Source organism: Salarias fasciatus, chromosome 8 (genome assembly GCF_902148845.1).
Source record: "Salarias fasciatus chromosome 8, fSalaFa1.1, whole genome shotgun sequence".
NCBI classification, from domain to species: domain Eukaryota; kingdom Metazoa; phylum Chordata; class Actinopteri; order Blenniiformes; family Blenniidae; genus Salarias; species Salarias fasciatus.
The window spans coordinates 15,909,168-15,932,998 of NC_043752.1; the positions used below are offsets into that span (position 1 = coordinate 15,909,168).

General features: G+C 42.3%; 1 protein-coding gene across 1 annotated transcript in view; it reads left to right on the top strand.

Annotated features, from left to right (window-relative positions):
- LOC115392820 (protocadherin-15-like) overlaps positions 1-23,831 on the top strand; it is a 178,816-nt gene that overhangs the window by 61,635 nt on the left and 93,350 nt on the right. Inside the window, exons 10-16 of the mRNA XM_030097425.1 lie at positions 7,164-7,272; positions 8,903-9,015; positions 11,940-12,146; positions 14,923-15,057; positions 16,974-17,123; positions 17,215-17,306; positions 20,515-20,616. Of these exons, the coding sequence (XP_029953285.1) occupies positions 7,164-7,272; positions 8,903-9,015; positions 11,940-12,146; positions 14,923-15,057; positions 16,974-17,123; positions 17,215-17,306; positions 20,515-20,616 (908 nt within the window). The remainder of the gene's footprint in view (positions 1-7,163; positions 7,273-8,902; positions 9,016-11,939; positions 12,147-14,922; positions 15,058-16,973; positions 17,124-17,214; positions 17,307-20,514; positions 20,617-23,831) is intronic.

Below are 23,831 nucleotides of genomic sequence, written 5' to 3' on the forward strand. Positions count from 1 at the left end.
TGTGTATTGATGGTGCTCACAAACCGTTCTAGACTAATAATTGTGTTGAAATTGAGTTTGTGTGCGCATGGTATGCATTTATGCTTGCGCAGCTTTTCGTACTTTTTCACAGCCGTGTCTCCGGCACACACAGCCCAAACCAAAGCAGGCTACAGTACGCTCGCTGCAAACGAGAAAAAGTTGCTGCAGGGAAAATCCTCAACTCTGACAAGTCAACAAGTCAGCAGTGCATTCATCCTTTACCACACATGGATGCATGCACACACACGCACACACACACACAAACACACCCTTAAGAGTGTCTTGCTAGCAGAGCAGCCGAGTCTAACTGGGCATTGTCTAATTCATCTCCTCGTTTTACAGTCAGATCGCTGTCATACACACACACACACACACACACACACACACACATGCTGTCTTTACCCCGGACATGCACCGCCAGCTATTTTTCCGCCATCGGACCATTCCCTTCGATCATCCCTCACTCCCCGTACACCGACATGCACAACAGACGCGCTCTCTCTCCCCTCATCCGGAATGACACGGCGAGCAAAAACAGGAGTAAATCAACTTTACACCTTGTGGTTTCGAGAGGGAGAGCAAGAGTATGCAGACAAGGACGGAGTTTAAGATGGATGGGCGGCGATGATGTGCAGGCTGAAGATGAGCAAAGAGATGCCGGGAAGGGGAGCAGACACACAGAGAAAGTTATGTTGGTGGGAAAAAGAGAAAAAAAGAAAACATCTTGAGGAGCTTCAAGAATCTGAAGTGATATATAAAACATGTTGCTGCATCCACAAAGATTTTCTCCTCACAATGTTCTCCCGCTACAGCGCGGCTGCGGACTCCAGATGCCTCGATGATTTCACTTTTTATGATCACACACTATCGCAGTCATAAAAACTGGAGGCGTAGTTGCAAAATTCAGTTGCTTGTCCTTGTCTTCCTTTAAATGTTTTTTTTTTTTTTTTTTTTTTTTCCTGGCCTCTGATAAAACTCAGACTGTGTTCGGTTGCATTAGTATCTGTGCAGATGTCAAATTCAATATATTGCTGTTGCGGTTCGAACAAGGATTTGGGTTATCTTTGTGCTCAGAGTGACATTTGAAAAAAAAATAATACGTTCTGAAAACAGAAGTCAGTTGTTTTGATCAGTCGTGTATGATATGACAGGGCTTTCATGGCTTCCTGTATGTCAGGCTTTTTCTGTAGGATTTTTTTATTTTATTTTTCTGCTCACAGTTTAACCAAGAACCATTACAAGCAGACAGTCTTTAGGTTTGTCACGATTGGTGTTCGATCCCCTCAGCTATCTGTTCTTTTGGCTACATATTTACCAGATCACTACTTTGACTGAACTATACTTGGAAATATGTAAACTAATTTCCACGTCCGTGATGAAAAACATCCATAAATCTATTCTGAGTTTGTTCCACTGCAGAAAAATCTTATTAACCACACAGATAAAACTGAATGTACAAATAAATGTCAGTCTGTTTATCAAATTAGGCCTCAATCGGAACTATTAGACCCCCCTGAGATTCACTGATGGTCCTTTCCTCTCAGACCAAGCGCAATTGAATCTGATACAGCAGGCCAGATATACACAACCACCAGCTAAAAATAGAGCAGCAAACGTAGTTAGCCAGTAAGTACAGTTAGAACATATACGTACAGAACATAGGAATCGGTGGGCATGTATAATTCCAGGTGTTTCTGTTTGACGGGCGGTGAGTTCAGTCCCATTCTTCAGCTGCTTCTCTCTTGTTTACAAGGCTTACAACAGGATCTCAATGCGACTTGCACCATAGCCTTGGTTATTTTTCACGCCCGATGCCGTTCCCTCCGGTCGGCTCATTGCTGATAATCCATGAACTCCTGTCCCCCATGAACGACGTTAATGATCAACCCAGCGTTCGCTGCAGAGGCAGGTGCAGCTGCTCATTCACAGCTGCGAGGTTCTTTCCTTACTTCATGAGTTTGACCCTTCTCAAGCATAACCTGACGAAACAGAACGATGGGGAACTGTTCATTTCAGAACTACATATTCCACAGCCTTTGACTGATTAACACTATCATTTTCTGACATATCGTATATGTTACATTTATTAGAGAACCTCGAGAATTCTCAGCTATAAATGAAAATGGGCTTAAGTTCCTGTACGAACAGCTTCTTTGTGCATTTATAAATATTTATCTTGGTGTTTTTGGGTTCCAGTGACTTCTTTTCAAGGACGTTCCTTGAAAAGGCTCCTGTGTTTCCACCATGCTTGGCCTCAAGTCCACACAATATTATGCAAATCAGGCAGATGAACTTGGGAAAAGAAATGACTGGAAATAAACTACTTGCGATGCAGCAGGTTGTCGTCACAGACTTCACTCTCAATAGTCCTGAACCTTTTCAAATTACGACTCAATGACCTGGAAATTTTGTGGTAAAAAATAAAAAAAAAAATGCCTGAACAAATTCGGTTTCAGTTGTCAACAAACAATGTTCTTGTTGTAAACATCTTATTAGGCTTAAGTTTATCGATATAACTTTAACTCCCTCGGCCATTCCTGAAGGTAGCTATCAAATCCATCTTGCATATTTTCTCCTGTCTGATTCTCTAAATAAGGAACCACGTTGCATCGCAGCTATCAGAGTTAATTCCGCTAATTCATCATTCCAATGTTTTCTCATTCCCGGGCATTCCCAGAATACATGATTGTGAGCTACATTTTTCTCACTACTCCTCCTTCAGCATGACAGCTATGTAGATGAATATCTACTTCTCATCTAGAAAGTAATGAAAAATCCAACCATATTTTACCACAGAAGTCTTGTCATCGCCTGGAGCTCCGAGTCGTTTGTTGTACACTGCATTGCATCTTCAGATAATTGTATTCTGAGTTTTAGTTTTGGCTTATTTGTAACTTGCGCTGGTTGTTCTCCTCTGTTCATAATTAACCTGGAATCGCTAAGCCTGCATTGTTTTGGTCACGAGAACACATCTCGATTATTTATTCATGTTGAAAGTTATCGTAGCAGCTTTTATTGCCTTCTCCATCTCCATGATTATGGGATGGCAGCAGTACAGCATCACACACGGTAATCACTCTGCAGTGTGTGCGTGTGTGTGTGTGTGTGTTTAGAGGAAACAGAGTGACCCTGCATTTCTCAGGCTCCTTGCTGTGTGGTAACTGTGGTCTCATTAGATTAAATGAGGAGGCAGCGTTTCAAGTGGGTGGTAGTCTAACTCAGGCGTCTCAGACAGCTCCAGGAGAGGCAGCAGCAGCAGAATGGGAAGCTTCAACAGCACTAAAGTTCCTTTTCGTATTTATGTGGACGTATATCTATACCAGTAGCATGATCCCTCCTACCACGTACATCTAAATGAGGATTAGATCATATAAAGTAGGGATGCGCTTTTATAAAAGATGAATACTTTATGAGTAATGTCCTAAAGGATGCGCACACCTCTCAAGACCTTGAAGGCTCCGTCTGCAGTACGCACCGGGCCGAGCGTCTATCTTCACACCGCTCTGTGTGTGCTTATTTGCCAATCGGTCGTATTTTAGTCGTGTTTATCATGCAGCGTCGCTGTTGTGTGAGCCTTGAAACTCTATAGCATGTTGCAGCAGTTGGGGTAAAATCCTCCTGGATCCAGGAAGAGCTGCTGCTCCTTCGCTTCATGAATGGGGGAGGTGAAGTGAGGAGAGGAGCGAGTGAGGAGGAGAGTCAAGGCACCATAATACTTTGAGTGCTAATCAGTCTGATAAGATATGACAACCTCAGAGCCTCAGAGCCAGCATAACTATTCTGTCTTCCTTCGTCTTCTCTCTCTCTCTCTCTCCCCCTCCCCCCACACACACACTTGCCAAGACGGTGGTCATTTATGCCAAGCAGCCGGCTGTCAGCCCCTGTTCACACACGCACTTCAAAAACGTTGCTGCCTCTGCATCTCGGAAATTTACAGCTGGAAGGGGAAAACAGATTATTGAACAGAACAGTAAACAACTCGCCCGAGTCGCGGCCAATCATTTACTTTGTCATTACATCATACGGGGGAATTGATTGGCTACAAGTTGCGTGAAGCCGAACAAAGCCTCAAAGGCCACAACTTTGTTTTGCGGCGTTCCTCCGGCTCCGCAGCACTGCAGTGCGCTTCCTTGCACGGATCGCCATCTGTTATTTTATTTTTTTTTTTTTATGCGTTCGGGGAGCGCCGTAGCTCCGTTGCACCGCAAACATCTTGCCATGCACTTTTGTATCGCTCAGTACTTGACACAAAGCCACACCTGACCACTAAAAGCCCTCCGGGTTTTTTCCCCCTCCGCCACTGATCTGCCCGCCGCTGCCGGGTTGGGCCACCTGCCTGCACAGCTGCTGCTCGTTTGCTCATTAGTCCCTCTCTATATATAAAAGGCAGTTTGCCAGGCGGCGTTGTTGTGCTGTGCGTTTGCGTCATACCTGTTGATGTGTTCCCTCCTGCTGATTCTGCAGCGTTAGCCTGCATGTTCCTCTGAAGCCGGGAAGGTTTCCCTGCCCGGCTCGCTGTATCTGCCTGGGGATCTACATCTTCACTCCCGTATCACGGGCCGGATCTTATCAGGCTCTCCTTGAGTGATTCAGCTGTCGTAAACTTGAGCTCGGTAATGGCAGATGGCCGATCTCGCAGAGTTTGCCCCCTTGCTGCTGTAACAATTTCGCCGAGGCTTGCGGCGTGAATAATAATAATGTACCACAAGTCATCTGAAGACATGAATCTGCTTTTATATTTCTGCAGATTGGTTCATTATGATTTACAAGATGCTCAACATGTTTTAGTTTTATTTTTTGTCTCATCAGGAGATGCAGAAGCATTTCTTCTTGTTGGATTTCATAGCATCTTCACAAACTAAGACCCTGTTTTGAAGTGGAAATCTAAAACTTCAGTTGAGTTTTGGGTTCCTTTGCCTTGACAACCATCAGCACTCGACTTCACAAAAAAATCCTGCATCTGGTTTAATAATAAAGGTACGAGTCTCTTCAAAATATAAAAATATAACAGCAAAATTAAAGGAACACTAAGTAATGTTTTTTTTTCTATTTGTGTTAGTTAATTGATTGATTCACATCATCGTAAATTCAGATTCATTAGATGCGGTGACGACTTTGAGTCAATTAGTGCAGCAGCAGGCAGCTAACACAGCCTGATGAACCCCGTTAAACCGCTTAATATGTTTTTCTTGCCATCTCCAATAATGAATGGTCATAACGTCTCATTATGATGAAGCAATAATGTTATTTTCTCTGGCCCTGCCAATGAAAACGCCAGTTTGCATGGCTGTTTAATAATGAATAGCGCTGTAAAGAACAGGACAGGATGTGTAGGACTGCTTTCAGAAACGAGGATTAGATGTATAATGAGAATAAGATTGAAAGTGTGCGTCAGGGTAGCAGGGAGAGAGATGACGGATTGTTTGTGATGTGCTCAGCCACGTTCGCCACCTGCTGCAGGTCCTTCATGTTCTCGGCGGCAGCGCTGGAGAACCTGTAGTGTACGCTTCTTCAGACACATTCAACTCAACGTGAAGTGCAGCGCGAGGCTGAGCCTTCGAGCACAGCCAGACGTGTGAAGGAGCCTCGTCTCGGTTCTGTAAATGTTACTCTAAAGGATCGAGGTCTCACATTCAATAACCTGGAGAGCTGAAGCGTCCCAGACTCCGGTTGGTAATTTTCGATGACAGCATTTCGGGACGTGTATTGAAGAGACGTTTCACATTGTGAAGACGTTAATTAGTTTTCTATCGCTCTGTCAGAATCCTTTTAAAAACCTAATTCAAAATTATATAAAAATGCAAATATTTCCAGTAATATAATAATATTTCACGTGTCAGAATCAATATCCGTGCTGATCCTATCACTTACAAACCACAGTCTGACTCTCGCATTGTCTTTTTTTTTTTCTTTTTGCGCCTTCAGAGGCATTGTGGGTAATATGCCCACATTGTATGATTATATTACAAATAAAATTATAATGATAGCATCTCAGTGTTCTCAGGGACACTGCTGTACTTTCTCAGGCTCCCTCTTGCTGCTCTCACATCTGTCTCTGCTCCTTGTTTACCCTCGACTCCTGGCAGATTCATCTCCTTTCTATTTACATCCTCTTTTACTCCACTTCATTACTCGCCCATAACTTGGTCCCCGCCTGCGCCTCTCCACTCTCTCCCCTGCCCTCTCTGCCGACAGGTAGAGATAGCTCAGTGACGGCGGGTTGAGAGAGCTGGATTGTTGTGCGTTGCGATTTAGTTATCGGGAGTGTACGCCGGTGTGCCGGCGTCTTTACCCTGCTGCTGTGCGTCTTTGCTGTGGCTGTATAACCCAGTTCAGAGGAATTTTCCCGTCACGGGTCATTGCTTTATGCACTGCAATGGGCTGTCATCGCAGTCCGGCCCCATTTGCATGCATTCGCGGCCCCCCCACTAGCAAGCTCCTGCGGCATATGTATATATTTACAGGAGATATATACATAATAACAAGCTATAATTTGAATCATGGTGAGATGCTCATTTATATTAAATGCAATGATTATGTTAATTCTTATTTCCAGTGAGAGTTTTTTATTATTATTATTATTATTCACGCTCAGTGTGTGCAAGCATTCTAATCACTGTTACAGTGTCGTGTGCTTACACTGATCAGCACAGTTAGACAGCGGTTACAATTAGCGAAAGTTAGCTTCAGGATTACGGTTGAACGGCGAGTATTTACTCGAAAAGGTAAGTCTGCAGGAAATTAAGGCAATGCAACGTCCCCAGACAGCATGGAAACCTGTGCACGTGTGCCATCTTCATGATTTAAAGTGTACTGTGGAGTGTTTTACCAGCCATCGATTTTCCTATTCTGCTGTATAGCTCTGACCTGCTGTGCTGACACGCTCGGAGCTTGTGGTTCCATCAATAAAGCGCAAAGCTTTTCTTTATATCTTCCGCCAGTGAAGAAATTGTTTATATTTTACATGTTGCTTTCCGTTTTTGCTCTTTTTGGCACACCAGAGTAGAAAGTGCAAATTGTTTTGTTTTATCAACTCTTTATTTCCCGTTCATAATCAAGCATTATTAAACAATATTCAACAGTCTGAGCATCAGGACTCGATAGTGTTGAAGTCTAAATGCTATGATTTGTTTTGTCTGCAGCATAAAGCGAATCCCCTGAATGTGACTCCGCCCATTCAAGCTGTGGACCAAGACAGAAACATCCAGCCTCCTTCTGACAGACCAGGGATCTTATACTCCATCCTCATTGGTAGGCTGAGTTTTTTTTTATCCTACTGAACACCGATCTGAAGAAAGCCACATGTAAATCAAGTCATTTTTCTTTCTTTTCTTTCTTTTTTTCATTTTAATGACTTTTTTTACATTTACTTACCAGAAATTCACCAAATTACAATGAAAAATATGCAAATAAACAATGACAAAATCATTGGGAGTTATTTAGCTGACCTTATTTTGTCCTGAAGCAGACACTTCTTCTGACAAACATGTTGTTTTTTACCAATAGTTTCCATGAGTGCAGCAAAAATTCTTACCAAAAACTGGAATGAGAGGTCATACCAGAGCAGAAAATGCCTGTGAGTCTTCCTGACTTCATCTTGATTGAACTTGGGAAGAGAAAACATTATTTTCTGGACTGTGCATGCTCAGCAATAGAGATAATAGTTGACGTTTCAAGTTTTCAGAGCTGCTTAGACAAAAGTGGAAGTGTTAATTGATAGAAAGGGTTCCCGAGGCTCCGGATGAGGCCACTTAAATGTTTTGGCACAGGATTGACTCAACAGAGTCCTGTGTGGAGCAACTTCCAAGGTGTTTGTAGGCAGTTTACAGAGGATAAATTAGAGAGATGAAATTGCCTTTTCCATTGATGCTTCATAAGTGCTGTAATTTGAAAGTGATTTATAAGAACAGAGCTCCTTTGCTGCGAGTTATCTTGACTACTGTTTGGAACTGTAAAACGCAAAAAAAAAAAAAAAAAAAAAGCAAAAACTTGGACTTCATTAGCTTTTCAAGACTCCTGCTGCGTAACTAATCTCTGATTCCACATGCATTATTAAAGATAGCGTGATTAAAAGGCAAAAGATTTGTTCCAAATTTGCATATCATGTAGCATGTCTCATTTGACTGGAAATGAACGAAAATATAGAAAATAGAAAACTTCTGCGTGAGCTGGGGAAAGCCAGACACAAAATCAGAGTTTTGGAGGTTTAGAATATTAAACGGATGGCAGAGATTGTTTTCTGGGACTGATCTTCGGGATGCTCATGTAGCCAAAGTGGTGCACAGAGGAGCGATGGCTGCAGGCAGGAGATAATGTTCTCACATGGGCCTTGATGTGAAGTACAAGGCAGGAAAAAGAACATGAGTCCACACATAAACAGCCATGCTGGGGAGAAAATCATGCCGTCTTGCAGCACGTTGTCCCTCAGAAGGACCCAGTTAAATTGATGCATGCCGTAAAGACGCAACAAACATACAGAGGAACGCACTCTCGAGGAATGTAATGGCGCACATGCGCCTGTGCTGCTGCTCCCCTGAACAGAACTTGATTTCCCCACTGAACAATGCAGCACCGTGTGCGTGTGTGTGTGCATGTGCGTGTGTGTGTGTGTGTGTGTGTGTCCCCACCTGTCGGGAGCTGAGATGAGAGAACTAGGAGCATTAGCCATGCTTTCCATCCTTTCACTCCTTCTTTCTCTTTCCCTCTGTGTCAACAGCCGAACAAACGTGTATTGATTCTTAGACCAATTACCAATGTTTCCGACTGTCTCTCACAGAAGTAGATTTTTTTTGTTTGTTTGTTTATTTGTTGTTGAGTTTTGAGGTGTGGATTTTTTTTTTTTTTTTTTTCTGTTTCCACTGTTTGGTGCATGTTCTCTCAGGTAAACCGGAGTCCTATGCAGAGTATTTCAGCCTGAACCGAAGCACAGCAGAGCTCCTGCTCCTGAAGCCCATTGACCGAGAGCTCTACCGCCGATTTGATCTGGTTATCAAGGTGAGACACGCCGCAGCGGCGAACATTGAGGTCTTAGCAGGATCCCCCTCAAGAAGGTTTCCATCAGAAACGCAAAACTAACTCTACAACTTCATCTGTTTTTTTCTTCTGGATTTATTCCACCCTATGTGGTATCTTGCCAGCAAAACTGTCTATTCTTGATAATATGAAATTGTGGGATTGTAAAGCATCGCAGCACTCCCATGCTGTGTGCGTGTGGGTGTTTTTGTCTCGGCAAGACCGTTAATGGAATTACACAACCTAACATATATCCGGTTCAGCTCTACTGAAACAGAAAATAGAATACTCCTCCCGAGGTTATTTTAGCTGTAATTAAAGGTGTGTGTGTGTGTGTGTGTGTGTGTGTGTGTGTGTGTGTGTGTGTGTGTGTGTGGGCACCTGTACAACATTCCTAAATGCTAGGAAGGTGGTAAAAGTGTTGGATCCTACAAGAACTAATAAAAGATGAGCTGATGAATGGCCGCAGCACATAAAGAATAAAGCGAGGGGGACGTTGGCACAGCTTCATTTGACACAGTTCGTGGTCTTTCAGGCGTAGTTTTTAAATTGCTGGAGTCTTCCTATTGTTACCAAAATAGCATTTATACAATGTGAGACGTTACATACTGCACAAGATTCCTGAATTCCCACACCAGGTCAAAACCAGCATCAAGACACCAAGTCCAAGAAACTGCGAAGGGCGAGATCAGGGCGAGGTTACACAACTATTTCTAAAGCTGTGAGTGTTTCCTGGAGCAAAGCTACATCAATAATTATGAAAAAAAAAAAGTTTGAAAGCAGCAGGACTTTTCGTTGAGTGAGCTGTTTCCCCAAACCGAGTATCTGTCCAAGCTGGTCCCTGGTCATCGAGGGTCACTTTAACAGAGACCCAGACGTCCTCTGCAGACAGAAAAGTTTGTTTAAAAGACGGACATTTCAGCAGCACTCCTTCAGTCAGACCTTTGTGATAGAGTAACACACTGCACTTAAAGACACATCGCTGGCTGCTTCGCCAAATTGTATTTAAATAATTCAGAGTGTAAAGATAATGATTATCTGTTCAGTCCAGTACATCCATCGATTTTTTTTTATTCACACTTTATCGAAGTTCCAGCATCGGGGATATGGAGCCAGTTTGGACTAACGCTGGGTGAAAAGCAGGTCACACTGGGATATGTTGCTAGAAAAAAAACGCACAGAGCCACAAAATCATCGCATTCAGAGATACCGAATCAAATGCACATTCATTCAAAAGTTGACAATACGAGCTGAGAGGAAAGAAAATGTGACGAGCTTCACCAGGTTACGCTCCTCATCTGGCGACTCTCATATATTATCCTTTTGAGCAAATGTTTGGCAAACAAAGCAAATATGCAATCATGACAGGACTCTGAATGTTCACTGGATCATGATAGACTCTGCCTTCAGCTGTATTATCTTTTATACATCATAAGGTGACTGAAATTATGATGTTATAGTCCAATATGTTGCTTTAAAACTCAGAACATCTCTGTTTTATCTTCTTTCTACTTTCTGCTTCTTCGTTTGCATGCGCTTCAGTCTCTGTTGAGCTAACTGGGCTCCAGGTTACAAACAGCGAGTTATTCTAACCTGTGACATTCTTCAAAAACAGAGAGAGAGGAAGAAGATCAATATTGATTAGTTATTCATAAAGCCGCATCAATAATTCCTGGACAGAGTCAAAAACGGAGCTGTTTTGGCAGAGGTCCATCTGCTCCGTCCGAACACCGCGTACTGCTCTGCTCCCACCTGCGCTGCTCCAAACGAGGGTCATGGTTCATTTATTGGCACGACAGTGTGTGGGTCGGTGTTTGGATGTGACTCAGTGGATTTGAATGAGAAGATGAAGAAGATGGCAACTTCACAGAAAAAAAAAAATCCAGCTGTTCCCGAAGCCCGGGATTTTAAATTCAGAACAGTGTTTTTTTTCCATGCTAATCATTTATTGATGAGATTAAAACAAAACAGTGTTGCTACTCTTCACAATGAGCCGTGTGTGTGTGTGTGTGTACAGGTATCACTCTCTGAATGTGAAGAGACGAATCAAACACCCTGAGACAAGGAGAGGAAAAAAAAAATACCAAAAAAGATTGTGTGTGGCGGGGAGCCTCAGAAAAAAACAGACATGCAGGCTATCAACCATTTGCACAGTCATGTATTAGAGATTACACGCAGGGAGGAGTCGAATTAATCTTTCACTGTGTCTGTAACAGACGTGGACGTTACGCGGAGCAAGTCTGAAAAGGACGGCGCTCCTGAGCCGAGGAGGCGGAGACGCGCCGCAGAGATACTGTCATGCATTTTAGTGAAAAAAACACGCTTCGTTTCAGAATCAACTCTCGGCCCACACTCTCCACAAATCACCATCTCACATGTCCGTCTCTCAAATTGTTCCCAAAGCAATGAAAACGGGAAATACTGCAAATGTTCTTACCTACAGGGCCAGATGGAGAAATGGCTAACCAGTGCAGGCAATGTTAACACCTCCAGTCACAGTGGGACATTTTGTTGCACTTATAAAGAAAAGTCTCCGTTTGTACTCAGGATGCTCGACATGCAGGTCTTTGATTCACCCGATCACACAGAACAAAACGAGCCGAGTCGACTTTTATCCTCCTTCTAATAACAGTTGGCTTCCTGTGGTACGTTGTGTCTGCATCAGAAAGTAAGCAGCTGCACCACGACTGACTCACACTCGCCAAAAAAAAAAAACAAACTGTTTTCATCTGGATAAACAGCTTTCAGACAAGAAAACTCAAAACTTACTTGCCTGTGATCATTTTTCAAGATGTTGAACTGGTATGCTAAATGCTGTCAGCGTCTGTCATCTGTTGACTACAATATGATCCTCTGTCGATAAACGCCTCAGTGTTTCTGTGATTTATTTTCTCTCAAACCTTCAGGCCGAGCAGGACAATGGCCACCCCCTGCCGGCTTTTGCCAACCTCCAAATTGAAGTTCTGGACGAAAACAACCAGGCACCCTACTTCCTGGAGGCCAGTTACCATGGTTACATCAGTGAGGTGTCGCCGGTGGGCACCACCATCGCCACCGACGGCAGCCTGTCGGCGCCGCTGGCCATCATTGCTCTGGACAACGATGTGGAGGAGGTGAGGACGGACGGAAACCAAAGCTATTACTGAGAAAAACACTTTCATTACTCACAGATTGGATTAAAAGGAGAATCTGGGTAATAAAAGAATCAAAAGATGCACACTGCAGATTTTTTTTATACAACTGGATACTGGTTTTTTTTTTTGACATCATTTATCCTTGTTCTTCCAAATTTCAACATTTTCAGACTTGATAGAACCAAATTCATGATTATAAAATTGTGAATCATAATTTTCATGTTATTTACTACATGCAAAGAGTCACTTACAGTATTTAACCTGATCCGCTTCATCCTTTTATAGCTGACACCCAATGAGAAGCCTGTAGGTATCAACTCAACTCATTCCTTCCATCTTTTCAGTCCTTTCACTTTCTGAATCTTCAATTCATTGTTAATGATCTCTGTCAATGATGATCAATCAACAATTCAACACCATACATGTCCAACTATTGGAAGAGGCAGTGTGTAAATTAATAGGTTGAGCCATGTTTTATGTCACATTCATGCAAACATTACGTTCTGCAAGTTGATCTGCTGAACAGTGTCATGTAAAACCGGATGAAGGTTGAAAATTTCCAGCTTCTTAACTCTTGCATTTAAACAGTAAACCATGTATTCAGTTCTGTTGACTTTCAATCATCAACCACGTGTTTCGAAACTCCTTAGATATCCTGTGTCTGATTTACTGCTATGAAATCACGCTGAAGTCTAAAATGCACTTGAGTTTTGACTGCAGTGGTGGACTATACTAACTTTCTTCTGTCAAACTCCCACTTGGACAGGCGGTTCAAAACCTGGCACAACTTATTGGCAGCGGCCAACTAATCAGCCTGGCATTAACTCCATAAGTCGGGCAACAGCCACTGTGTCCAGCTGACATTTTCGGTGTTGAATCTGACTTATTATAAAATGCAAGCGATCTGAAGTCTATGAGCTCAGTAACTCAGTAGCTGATCTCGAAAATGCCCGCACAGTTCGAGCAGACCAGCACAGTTTCTAATAATTTCCTTTCAGTTCGGCTCACTTTTCGTTAAGGGCTGGCTAAATTAAGAGATGACCTTTTTCAAGTTCAGTGCGACCCCAACTTTTAGCATATAGACAGTCTAACTTATGGGCTGCAAAGTGATAATAAATGAAAAAAAGTACATTTGACTTGGAAGCAGTTCCCCTTGTTAGCAAAATCAGCGAAATGCATGGGCTATGTTAATTTTCCATCCTCTGGCTGCTTCCTCTCCAAGCAGAAAGAGAGCGCCGGGGCAGGAGGGTTGCTCAGTTGAATTTGCTGGTTGGCTCTTCCTGTCTGAGGTCGGTGTTGCAATATTTTGCCCCAAACATGAAATTTCAGTGGCCTCACTCCGCTCTGTAATGGCCGTCCACAGCTAGCTCACCTCTTGAAATACTTGCTGTTTCTGGAAGGGTTTGGTCCACTCATGTATGTATTCCACATCAATCTAGAACTCCCAAACTCAATTAAACCATCATGTGGCACAAGCCGGTGACTATTTTTTAAAATGTCCCTCAGAAATAAGGAATCAGCTCATTCAAGGGTCCATTTCTTTCTTTCGCTCTTCTGAATCTTGGTTTTCTGTTTTCTCCTTGCATTGTGTGGAGTGCCCTGTCTAATTTTTTTTTCTGTGAATCTGGGTAGGGAAACTATTTCCCCCCTTAAATTGCCTCTCAGTAATAATGTAAGAATTTACAGTGCTGCAACATTGTTATCGGCAGTGCATTCCTGAGAGCTTAGTTTGTTTAAGATGTAGCATAGGCATTTTGACAAAAACAAGCTTTGGTTCATTGCTTTCTAAAAGACCCAAACAGCAGGGAATGGGCTTTGGGAGGATAATGTGTGTGTTTGTGTGTTCCTGACGGTGTGCGTTTGTGTGTGTGTGTACCAACTGATATATGTTGAGTTATTTTTAATTTTGCTCACCCTGGTCTTTCCTCCAGCATTAAGCACCAACAATGATGATTAGTCCTAATTGCTTTTATGTGCCGTCCATCACTTTTATTTATGTGCGCTTACAAATGTGAGCGTCTGCCAGCGTGTGTCTTTAACTCCGGTGTGTGTGCGTGTGTGTGTGTGTGCGGGTGTGCATGCATGCTTATTTATGACTCAATATCCACACTGGCTACATCGACAATATTATCAGCCCCCCCCCCTCCTACCCTGCTGAGCCAGCCTTATCTGGAATGAGAGCTCCCTCTACACACACACACACACACACACACACACACACACACATACTCGATGACTGTATGGGTAATGTCAGAGGAGGGCTCGGATGAGGATTGCCTCTCCATCACCAAGTACAGCACACACACTACACAGGCACATTCAAAGACACACACATCCTGAGCCTCCCGACGAGAATTTTTTATGTCAAGAAAACATTGGAGGTGTTTTTGTTTGTCTTATTCTACTTTCCAAGCACTGCCTCGCTCTTAGCTGTTTTCCGCTGAAAGCATCTGTATTTGTGCCTCTCGACTGACTTGACAGGATTCTCCCTGAAATTGTCAAATGTAATTGTTTTGAAATCTGGAAAGAGTGTAGTCACACAACGTGTTCTGCTTTTGTCTATAAAAGAGCCTTCCATCTTCCACACAGCTTACGGGGGCCTGATGCAGGAGACGCTCTGGACGGGCTGCCAGTCCATCAGAGCAAACAGAAGGACACATTAAAGTCATTAATGAACCTAAAATTCATTCCTTTCAGATTTAAAGTCCACTGCCTTGTTAATATCTCTAAAACATCCGTGGTCTTCGTTCAACAGACGCGGGATCCTCAGCTCCACTTCTCGCTGGACAGCTACTCCCATGTTTTCTCCGTGTCCTCGAGTGGAATCAGCCGATATCTCACGCTGGTGCAGCCGGTGGACAGAGAGACACAAGACTCCTACACATTCACGGTAAAGCCTCGACGTTTGTGTGGATTATGGCATCAATCAGCGCGAGATAAAAATGAGAGATGTGCGTCTGAATGCGTTTAAATTATTCCCTTGAAATACTTCTGTGATCTTGAGGGGGAAGAAAAAGACTTAAAAGGAGGTGAAAACTGGAAAGGAAATACGATTTGAAGAGAAGCAGATATGGGAGAGGAATTGCCGGCGTTTGGAGCATTTTAACTCCTCGCCTTTACCTGATCTCAGGCCGTTTCAGCAGCAAGGAGGCACAGTCTTGCAGGACAAGTGAGGATTGGAGAAAAATGCAGGGGATGTGAGTGAAACAGGAAACAGAGTTGGAATTAAAAGAGAAACAGGAAATAAAAAAACCATCATGACATGTGCTGGACATACGCTCTTTTTTAATTGCAGAATCTTTGCTATCAGATTTTGAGCTTTGCCATAAATTATTTTGCTTGAACAGCGGGGCTTTTGTTGATGACTGCTGAAATATTCTCAGCTAGCAGTGAATGTTTTTCATTGTTCTTCGCGACAACAGACACAGACAACAAGACCTAATACGTGATGAATGCTTCTCTCTGCCTCCCTCCCTCTGCTGTTTTCTTCTGTCCATCAGAGTGTCTCACTGCCTTCTCCTTGTGCGGCTTAGCCTTTCCCTCCCTCGTTTTTATTTATGTTTTCGTTGCTCTTCTTCTTCACCTGCCATGATTTCCTCTGTCCTGTTTATCTCAGAGTGTTTGTCCGTTTGCCACACGCAGCATCGGGTTTCCCTCTCCGTACAATGCGCAGCGGTCTGTTATCTGACAGCTTCAGTCTGGCGGTGGTGTCAGTGTTTGGGCCATTCCTGTACGCACGTGTTTGTGCGTGCAGAATGATGTGTACCCTTGAATGTGCATCGGGCAATTTGGAATTTAAAGTTGGGGAAAGTGCAGAATGCGCGTTGCATTGATCGAAAGGCAGAGGTGTACAATAATCACCAAGAAAGCCTTGGAGGGGACATTAAACTTGAGAGGGAGAGACGGAGAGAGCGCTGAGGAATGGAGGAGTGATTTTCACTTGAAGGAGTCAATCAGCTTCTTGGCAGATGCGCTTGTGTAGAAGATTGGTAACAGCAAAGAATCATATTTTCTGTCGGTGATCACTGCATGATTTCTTAACATAGAAGAAATGGCTCGTCTCGGTTGGACTTCCTTATTTTTTGGAGACAGAGGAGAGAAAAGCAGGTTCTGTGGACGCAAAGTTAAAATATTCATGAACGTAAACCAAGATTATTGCAGAAACCAAGTAGATGGCTCACTTTAATAACACAAACACAACATGAAATGCTTTATTTGATGTATTTCACTTTAAAGTTTGGGAACTCGGCAATTTCAGAAACCATGTTTGACTTGTGGAGTGAAAATACTTTTTGAATTTGAGAAATTGCCAGTGTTGAAGGGAAAGTTGGCTCTTTGGAGAAAAACACATGTTTTAACTGACACAGTTCAGCGAATAGATCAGTAAAACTGAGGAGATGAATGTGGTTCTGTATTAAAAATAATAAGCCAAAGTGAGCTTGAAGATGGCTTCAAAATTGATATATAAAGTGGTTTTCCAAAGCTGTTTCTATACTATCAGATGTTGGATGAAGGGAACAGGGAAACAGGACAGATAAGACTTATGAGATAAGTGTTTGGTTGCATCCACAGAAACATAAAGAAGACACAGATCACAGATTTAAAATTGTGAAAAGAAAAAAAGCTTGCCTGTCTCAAAGGAAACAAGAAAACAGACGATATGAAGATGTCAAGGACAGATTGAGCGCATTGTCCGCCCACCTCCCCTCCACCGGCATTCTCCAAATCACAGCCTTTTATGCAAGAAAGAACATCTCATTTCTGCACAGTGGCTGCATTGTTCTCTTTTTTCTTGTGTGTTTTCAGCTCTTAGCATCTGATGGCGTCCAGCAGAGCACTCCAGTTACCGTGTTGATAACTGTGCTGGATGCCAACGACAACACCCCAACCTTTTCCAACGTTTCCTACAACGTCGACCTCTTTACTGATATGATGCCGGGAGAAACTGTGTTGCAGGTAAGCTTGAAAATGGCACCATATGTAAAGAAGGTGCGCTACAGATTGTATTTATTACATCTCCCTTGTGTGTGTTTTTTTTTTTGTCCAGCTTTCAGCCGTTGACGCCGACGCAGGTCCAAATGGAAAAGTCACCTATCGGATCTTGGCGGGAGACCAGGGACACTTCCTGATAGACAACAGGTAAAGGAGCCACTGGCGCTGCGGTACTACGAGTCTCTTCATAACTTTGCAAATGTTGTGAAGAGGTTTTTTGTTCTCTGAGTGTTGTATAGCTGTGCAGCAACTTTTCCAGAATAGATGTGATGTTACTGATTTTTCTGTGTTGGACGGAGGCACGAAACTCGACAGTGCGTGAATACCCTGACATTATTTAAAAAAAAAAAAAACTGCATAGTGATGCAGCGAAAGGAAGAAAGAAACTGTTTTTTGTGTTTTTTGTGGAGGCTTCACTTTGAGTTTGTGAAAAGTCTCACTGAAAGTTTGTGATTTAGAATTGACTCATATTCCTTTATTTTCAAAGAACACTGGGTTGAATGTGGCTGCTGGACTAAAATGATTTTTTTCAAATGACTATTACTGTGCACTCAGTGGTGCCGCCCAGACAATCAGAAGACACAAAGTACTAATGATAAAATAAAAAATAATAAATACATACATAAATAAATAAATAATTAAACTAGGTACTGCCATCTGCATAACTAACAAAAAAAAAAAATAGTCTGGTTCATGTTGAAATGCATACATGAGTTTCTATTTGTGTCGATGTACTTTTATTCAACAATGTCATCCTTCGTCAAATGCAATGATGGAGGTTGACTGGTATGTACAAACAAAAAACATTTACATTTAGAGTGTTTTTCCAGTTTAGAATGGTTTTCCTTACTAGCATCCCTATGGCTAATATCTAAATGCAGGAGCAGAAAAATATGATTCACTTGTAATTATGTCCAGTTTGGTGAGAGTGCTGCAGCATGACAGCCTGACAGTGCCTGCTCATTTAAAACCAGAGAAACCTTTGTTTGATTAATGTGTGGAATTTCATGCACAAAAGGCTTTTTTTTAGAACAACAAAAGCAACTTGGGACATTGCATAACAGACATACCAAAGAATAACAATGATGAATGCAAATGTGTTAATTATGTATTGCTGAGAAAAACTGAGAAACTCTCGACCGCGAACTGTTCAACCACAGCACTGGAAAATCCTGATCCTCCAAACTGCAACCGGCAAAAAAATCAGCCCGGGCATTTTGATCCGTGACTGGCCCGCCAGGTGTTGATGGAAAGATGATGAAGCCTCTGAAGCCCTAAAAATAGGACTCAGTGAGATAAATATTGAGATAGTGGGATAAATATTGAAATATATAGATGATAGATATGTGATTGACTGGTATTCCCAGACTATATTCTCCCCACATCAATAAAAAAAAAGTCAGCTATGACCTCCACAGCAGCAACAATCAGCACAGCAACACCGAATATTTCTTCAAACATGAAAACCTTTTAAGAAGTAAAAAGGGACAGACAGAGAAAGATGAGAAAAAAATGTCACTTGATGGACTGACTCAGATGATCACAGTACTGGGATCTTTACTCTTGAAAAATAGTTTAAACATGTATTCTGTACAGAACTTATTTAGAGGAAACCATACCAGGCCTCCAAAAATGTGTGACAGTGAGAGGTTAACCCTATCAGAAACCTTGTTTCTATATATATCTCATTCTCATATTATTCCATCTTTTGCATTAAGATGCATCAATTCTAGTAATTCAAATAAAAGCATATTCTGAGCATTTTACTTGTTTGAACTCAAGTTAGATGGATGACTTTTTCTTTAGACTGTATATTTTGCAATGGCAGTAAAGTTTAATCTAATCTCATTTGACGCATTATAAGGAGCGGTTTGATCATTCGTTTATTGCAATTCATTAGACTACAAAGCAGTTTTCCCCAAAAAAAGTACAGTCAGTTAATGGCCACAAGAGTTTGCTGATAAGCGTTTGTAAAAAGGAATAACACAAAAACACAACTTATCTAGAGTGAAATATACTTATGTATAAAAGGCAAATATACTTAAAGGCAGTTGATTTAAACTCCATAAAACTTTTATGTTAATAAGAAGCATCACGTCTCCTGGCAAATCCTAATTTGATTCAATCTAAATAATATCTGTAGGTGTAGAGGGTTTATGATCATTACTGACTTAATCAATTGATTTTAGATGGACATTTTGGATCTGTTGAGCTTTAGCTGTTTCTGAGTAAAGATTACTACACAGTGCACTTATATCAGTTCATTAACACTGAAACTATCCAACTAATAAAGATTATACTGTACTAACCTGAATAAAATATAATGACATGAGCACTAAGGTGTGGCGCAGAGCCAGTGTCACATTGCAGAGTGACCAGGGGACTTATAGTCAGTCCTTATAGTCTATTGACTAGTTCACTTGTTAACAATTCACATAACAGATCACATCTGGATCTGAGCTGTATTTGGCTGCTGCCGAAAAGGGACTGAATGAACAGCTTCATCTTCAAAAATAAAAATAAAATCTCAAACTTTGAGCCATCCAAATATGAAATAAAATCATAGATCAACAAAGAGACACAATTTGTTTGGTAAACAGTCGGAAATTACATAAAACAAAGTAAATCCAACATTAGACACTGCAGTGACAGCCTGTAATGACACAGCTGATCAATTAGTATCGTTAATAATGGGAAACTGCGACAGAAGGGCAAAAGGGAGAGTGTGTGGATTGCGATTAGCTGTACAGCACAGTTTGCGTGATTTCAGCACCACGGACAGCGCCATAGATTTCTCATTATTAAACAGCAACCTGCACCACAACCGCCAATTGCCTATTTCAGCACCATGGGCAGCGACATGACCTTTACTAAAAATTTGCTCAAACCTGGGTCCGATAAAGGTTTAAAAGTAAAGCAGACTAAACCAACATGGTGGGAAACAAAGGAGGGAAGCTCAATGACATTCAGCGATGATGGATGCCACACAGTCTCAACAGCCTGCTTAAACAAGTCACACATGATCAGCCCAGACAGGACAACACACAAGTGTACAAGTAACATGTGTGGCCTGATTTTCATGCAGTAACCAAGCAGATGTGGCGTTCCACAAGACAGACAGCTATGAAAACAACGCCAGACAGCCAGCATCCATGACAAGCTTAGCTTATGTCGTCACAAATATTGTATATGGAAGAACGATGATGTTTTCATCCAGTGGTGGGAAGCTGCAATAACATTTTGGATCATAAAAATCTCTGTGAGATGGGGAATCAGCTTAAATGATCTAACTTATTTCTAAGGTTTGGGAGTTTCTAAAGAAAGTACTGAAGGCTGTGTTGATTTGTTTCCGCAGCAGCGGGGTCATCACTGTGGCACCAGACGTGGAGCTCGCCATTGGACGGAGCTTCGCACTGACTGTGGAGGCTTTGGACAACGGGCCTGTTCCTGATAGAAGGTCGGGTCTCTCTCTGCTGCTGCACTCATTTCCTCTGTCCATCCAAGACTTGAAAGGTCATCAGATTTCCACAAGTGTCACACTCATTTTCACAGCCTGCTCACCTTCGCTTTCTCCCTTTATAGCTTTTCTCTGTCGCCATTCACAGATCACTTTTCTTTTTTTCCTATTTGCGTTTTGAGCCACAGCCTGAAATGGGAAAGTCTGTTGCTAATTAACCCATGAGAGGAAGATGGATAGTAAGGGTGGAAATGTTAGAATTAAAGGTAATAAAATAGTGAATCGCTGCCAGATACCTTCAACTTGAGAAAGGAGAGAAAATCAGACAGGCTGTGTTTTTGATAAGATACATGTGACATTGAAAATAAACATAAAAGAAGCTAAATGTAACGAATTGGAGCCCATTGTGTTTTCAGGGCTAACTCGATGAGGTGAATTCTTCATTTTTTTAATAATTTCAACTCTCCTGAGTCCTGCTTTCTGCTTTTCATCTCTGCTCCATGAATTGAATCGCTAAGCGGCCACAATCTTCAGCGCCTCACACCTCCAGGCTATTCCCCGACTCAGGTTATTTCATGGAAAATGCAGCCGCTTCTGATATTTTGTAAACTCCCTGCGTATCGATTCGATAGCTTAGAGGAGCTAAATTGTGAAATTTGAGTGCGATATTTTGCGAGAAGCAGATCTGGCCATCGAACCGCTCACCCACTGGAACACGGTCAGCCTACACTGCACCACAGATTGATGGAGCAGCTGCACTGGCAGGCAGTTTGATTCTTTGAGTGTTTTGTGCTGCGCCATGCCTCAGTTTGACTCAAGAAACATCACAGAAAAAAGGGACTCATTGCAATCAAGCCATGTGTTTTGTTTTGTTGTTTTTTTTTGTTCCTGGTTCCTGTCTAGGCTATGTTTTTTGATGTATGCTGTCTTTTTCATTGTTTCACTTCCAATTTGTTTTTTTCGGTTTTCTTGTCTTGTTGTAAATCTTCAAATGCTGAAACACCATAAGGGGAAGTGAAAAATTGGCTTCAGCGTAAAAAACAAAAACCATGTAAAACGAGGTATGGTGCCTGCCCGAACGACTCCAACTCCGCTCGGCTGTGCTTCTCTTTCTTCTCCACGTGGGAATTGTTCGGCAAAAGGATAAATTAGCACAGCAACGTCCTTGCAGGAAGGACAAACAAGCAAAGTCGTTGATTCACAATGATGAACTCCGGAACAAAGGCAACAATCAGTGGCAGTCACACAAAAGTCTTTAATCAAGAGCCATTATTATGTGCTCTCATTAAACTTTATTGTCATTGAATAACGTCACATGTTCAAGTTAATGACAAAGTACTTAAAGAGTTAGTAATGTTCTTATGAAATATTATTATGGGACTGCAGGTATGTACAGACTATGATTATGGTGATTGTGATAATTAGGGACCGAGCCCGGAGGGCATGGTGGCCGCAGGCCACCATGCCCGGAGGGCAAGGTCTCTATTGTTCTTCGTTCGTTTGTCGTTCTCCTCCTCCTCCTCGTTCTCTATTATTATACTAACGCCCAAATAAACGCGAATTTGACCCCCTAAACATGCACGAAAACTCACCAAATTTGGCACGCAAATCATGACCGGCGAAAAATTTTATAAAATGGAAAAATTGGCCCCATCTGCTCTCTAGCGCCACCTAGATCCCAAAAAATGTCTAAAACAGTCGCTACGGCCCGCAGGAATGTCGGAGAGAGATCAAACCAACACTCATGCGTTCGTCTCATCAAGATCTACATTTCACGCGCTCACACCCCTGACCTAAATCCAACAGGAAGTCCGCTATTTCCCTTTCAAAGTAAAATTTTGATCAAAATCACTCCTCACGAAAAAATTATCTCCTCCGAGACCGTTTGTCGCACACACATAAGAGTCACGCGACGTGAAAGAGGACAAATTTCTCTACAAAAGTTGTGAACAACTTTGTCAAAAGTCTAACGGTGTGGATTTTATTAGCGTTCAAAGTTGGAAGTCTGAAATCCTGCCTTGCTCCGGCCCTCATCCGTTATAATGGGGAAAAAAGGAAAAAAGTCGCCTTTTTTCAGCACCTCAAACAAGTGGCGACTGCGGCTAAACCGTGACTGCTATCAACAAACCGAGCACACGTAAAGTTCCAGCAGGTTCTCCTGAACAAGATGATGTAACATAAGTGGGGAAATATGATGATATATGCATGTTGACACAGGTAAGAATTGGGGTGCGCTCTGCATTTTTTTTGCTCTCAGTTATAATGGAGCCGGATGGGGAAAAATCTCGCGCTTCTCACAAACTGAGGCCTCTGGGGTCCAAACTAAAAGTCTCAATGATCTGAAAGCCTCACCAACTGAAAGACAACTAATTTTCCTATCAAACGTGATATTTTTTGTTCAGTTTTGCCAAACAGGAAAGGTACAAGGAGCAGTTGTTTCGCAGAAGGAAACTGTAATTTTCTCCTCTCTCCACTCTAACTGAAATGACCATATATGGACATGCAGAGCAGTTACACAGCTGACAGCAGCTGTCAATCAAACTCTGACACTCAATGACTTCATTCAGTGACTCAGGAAAGCAGATGGCAAAAGCTAACTACTCCTTGTTAATGGATGGGAGATGCTAACGACTCCATGTTAGTGGATGGAACATGCTAACAACTCCATGTTAGTGGATGACTGAAGCCACCAGCTCCATGTTAATGGATGGAACATGCTAAGAACTCCATGTTAGTGGATGGGAGATGCTAACTACTCCATGTTAGTGGATGGGAGATGCGAGCTACTCCATGTTAGTGGATGGGAGATGCTAACTACTCCATGTTAGTGGATGGGAGATGCTAACTACTCCATGTTAGTGGATGGGAGATGCTCACTACTCCATGTTAGTGGATGGGAGATGCTAGCTACTCCATGTTAGTGGATGGGAGATGCTAACTACTCCATGTTAGTGGATGGGAGATGCTAACTACTCCATGTTAGTGGATGGGAGATGCTAACTACTCCATGTTAGTGGATGGGAGATGCTAACTACTCCATGTTAGTGGATGGGAGATGCTAACTACTCCATGTTAGTGGATGGGAGATGCTAGCTACTCCATGTTAGTGGATGGGAGATGCTAACTCCTGCTTGTTAGTGGATGACAGATGCTAGCTACTCCATGTTAGTGGATGGGAGATGCTAACTACTCCATGTTAGTGGATGGGAGATGCG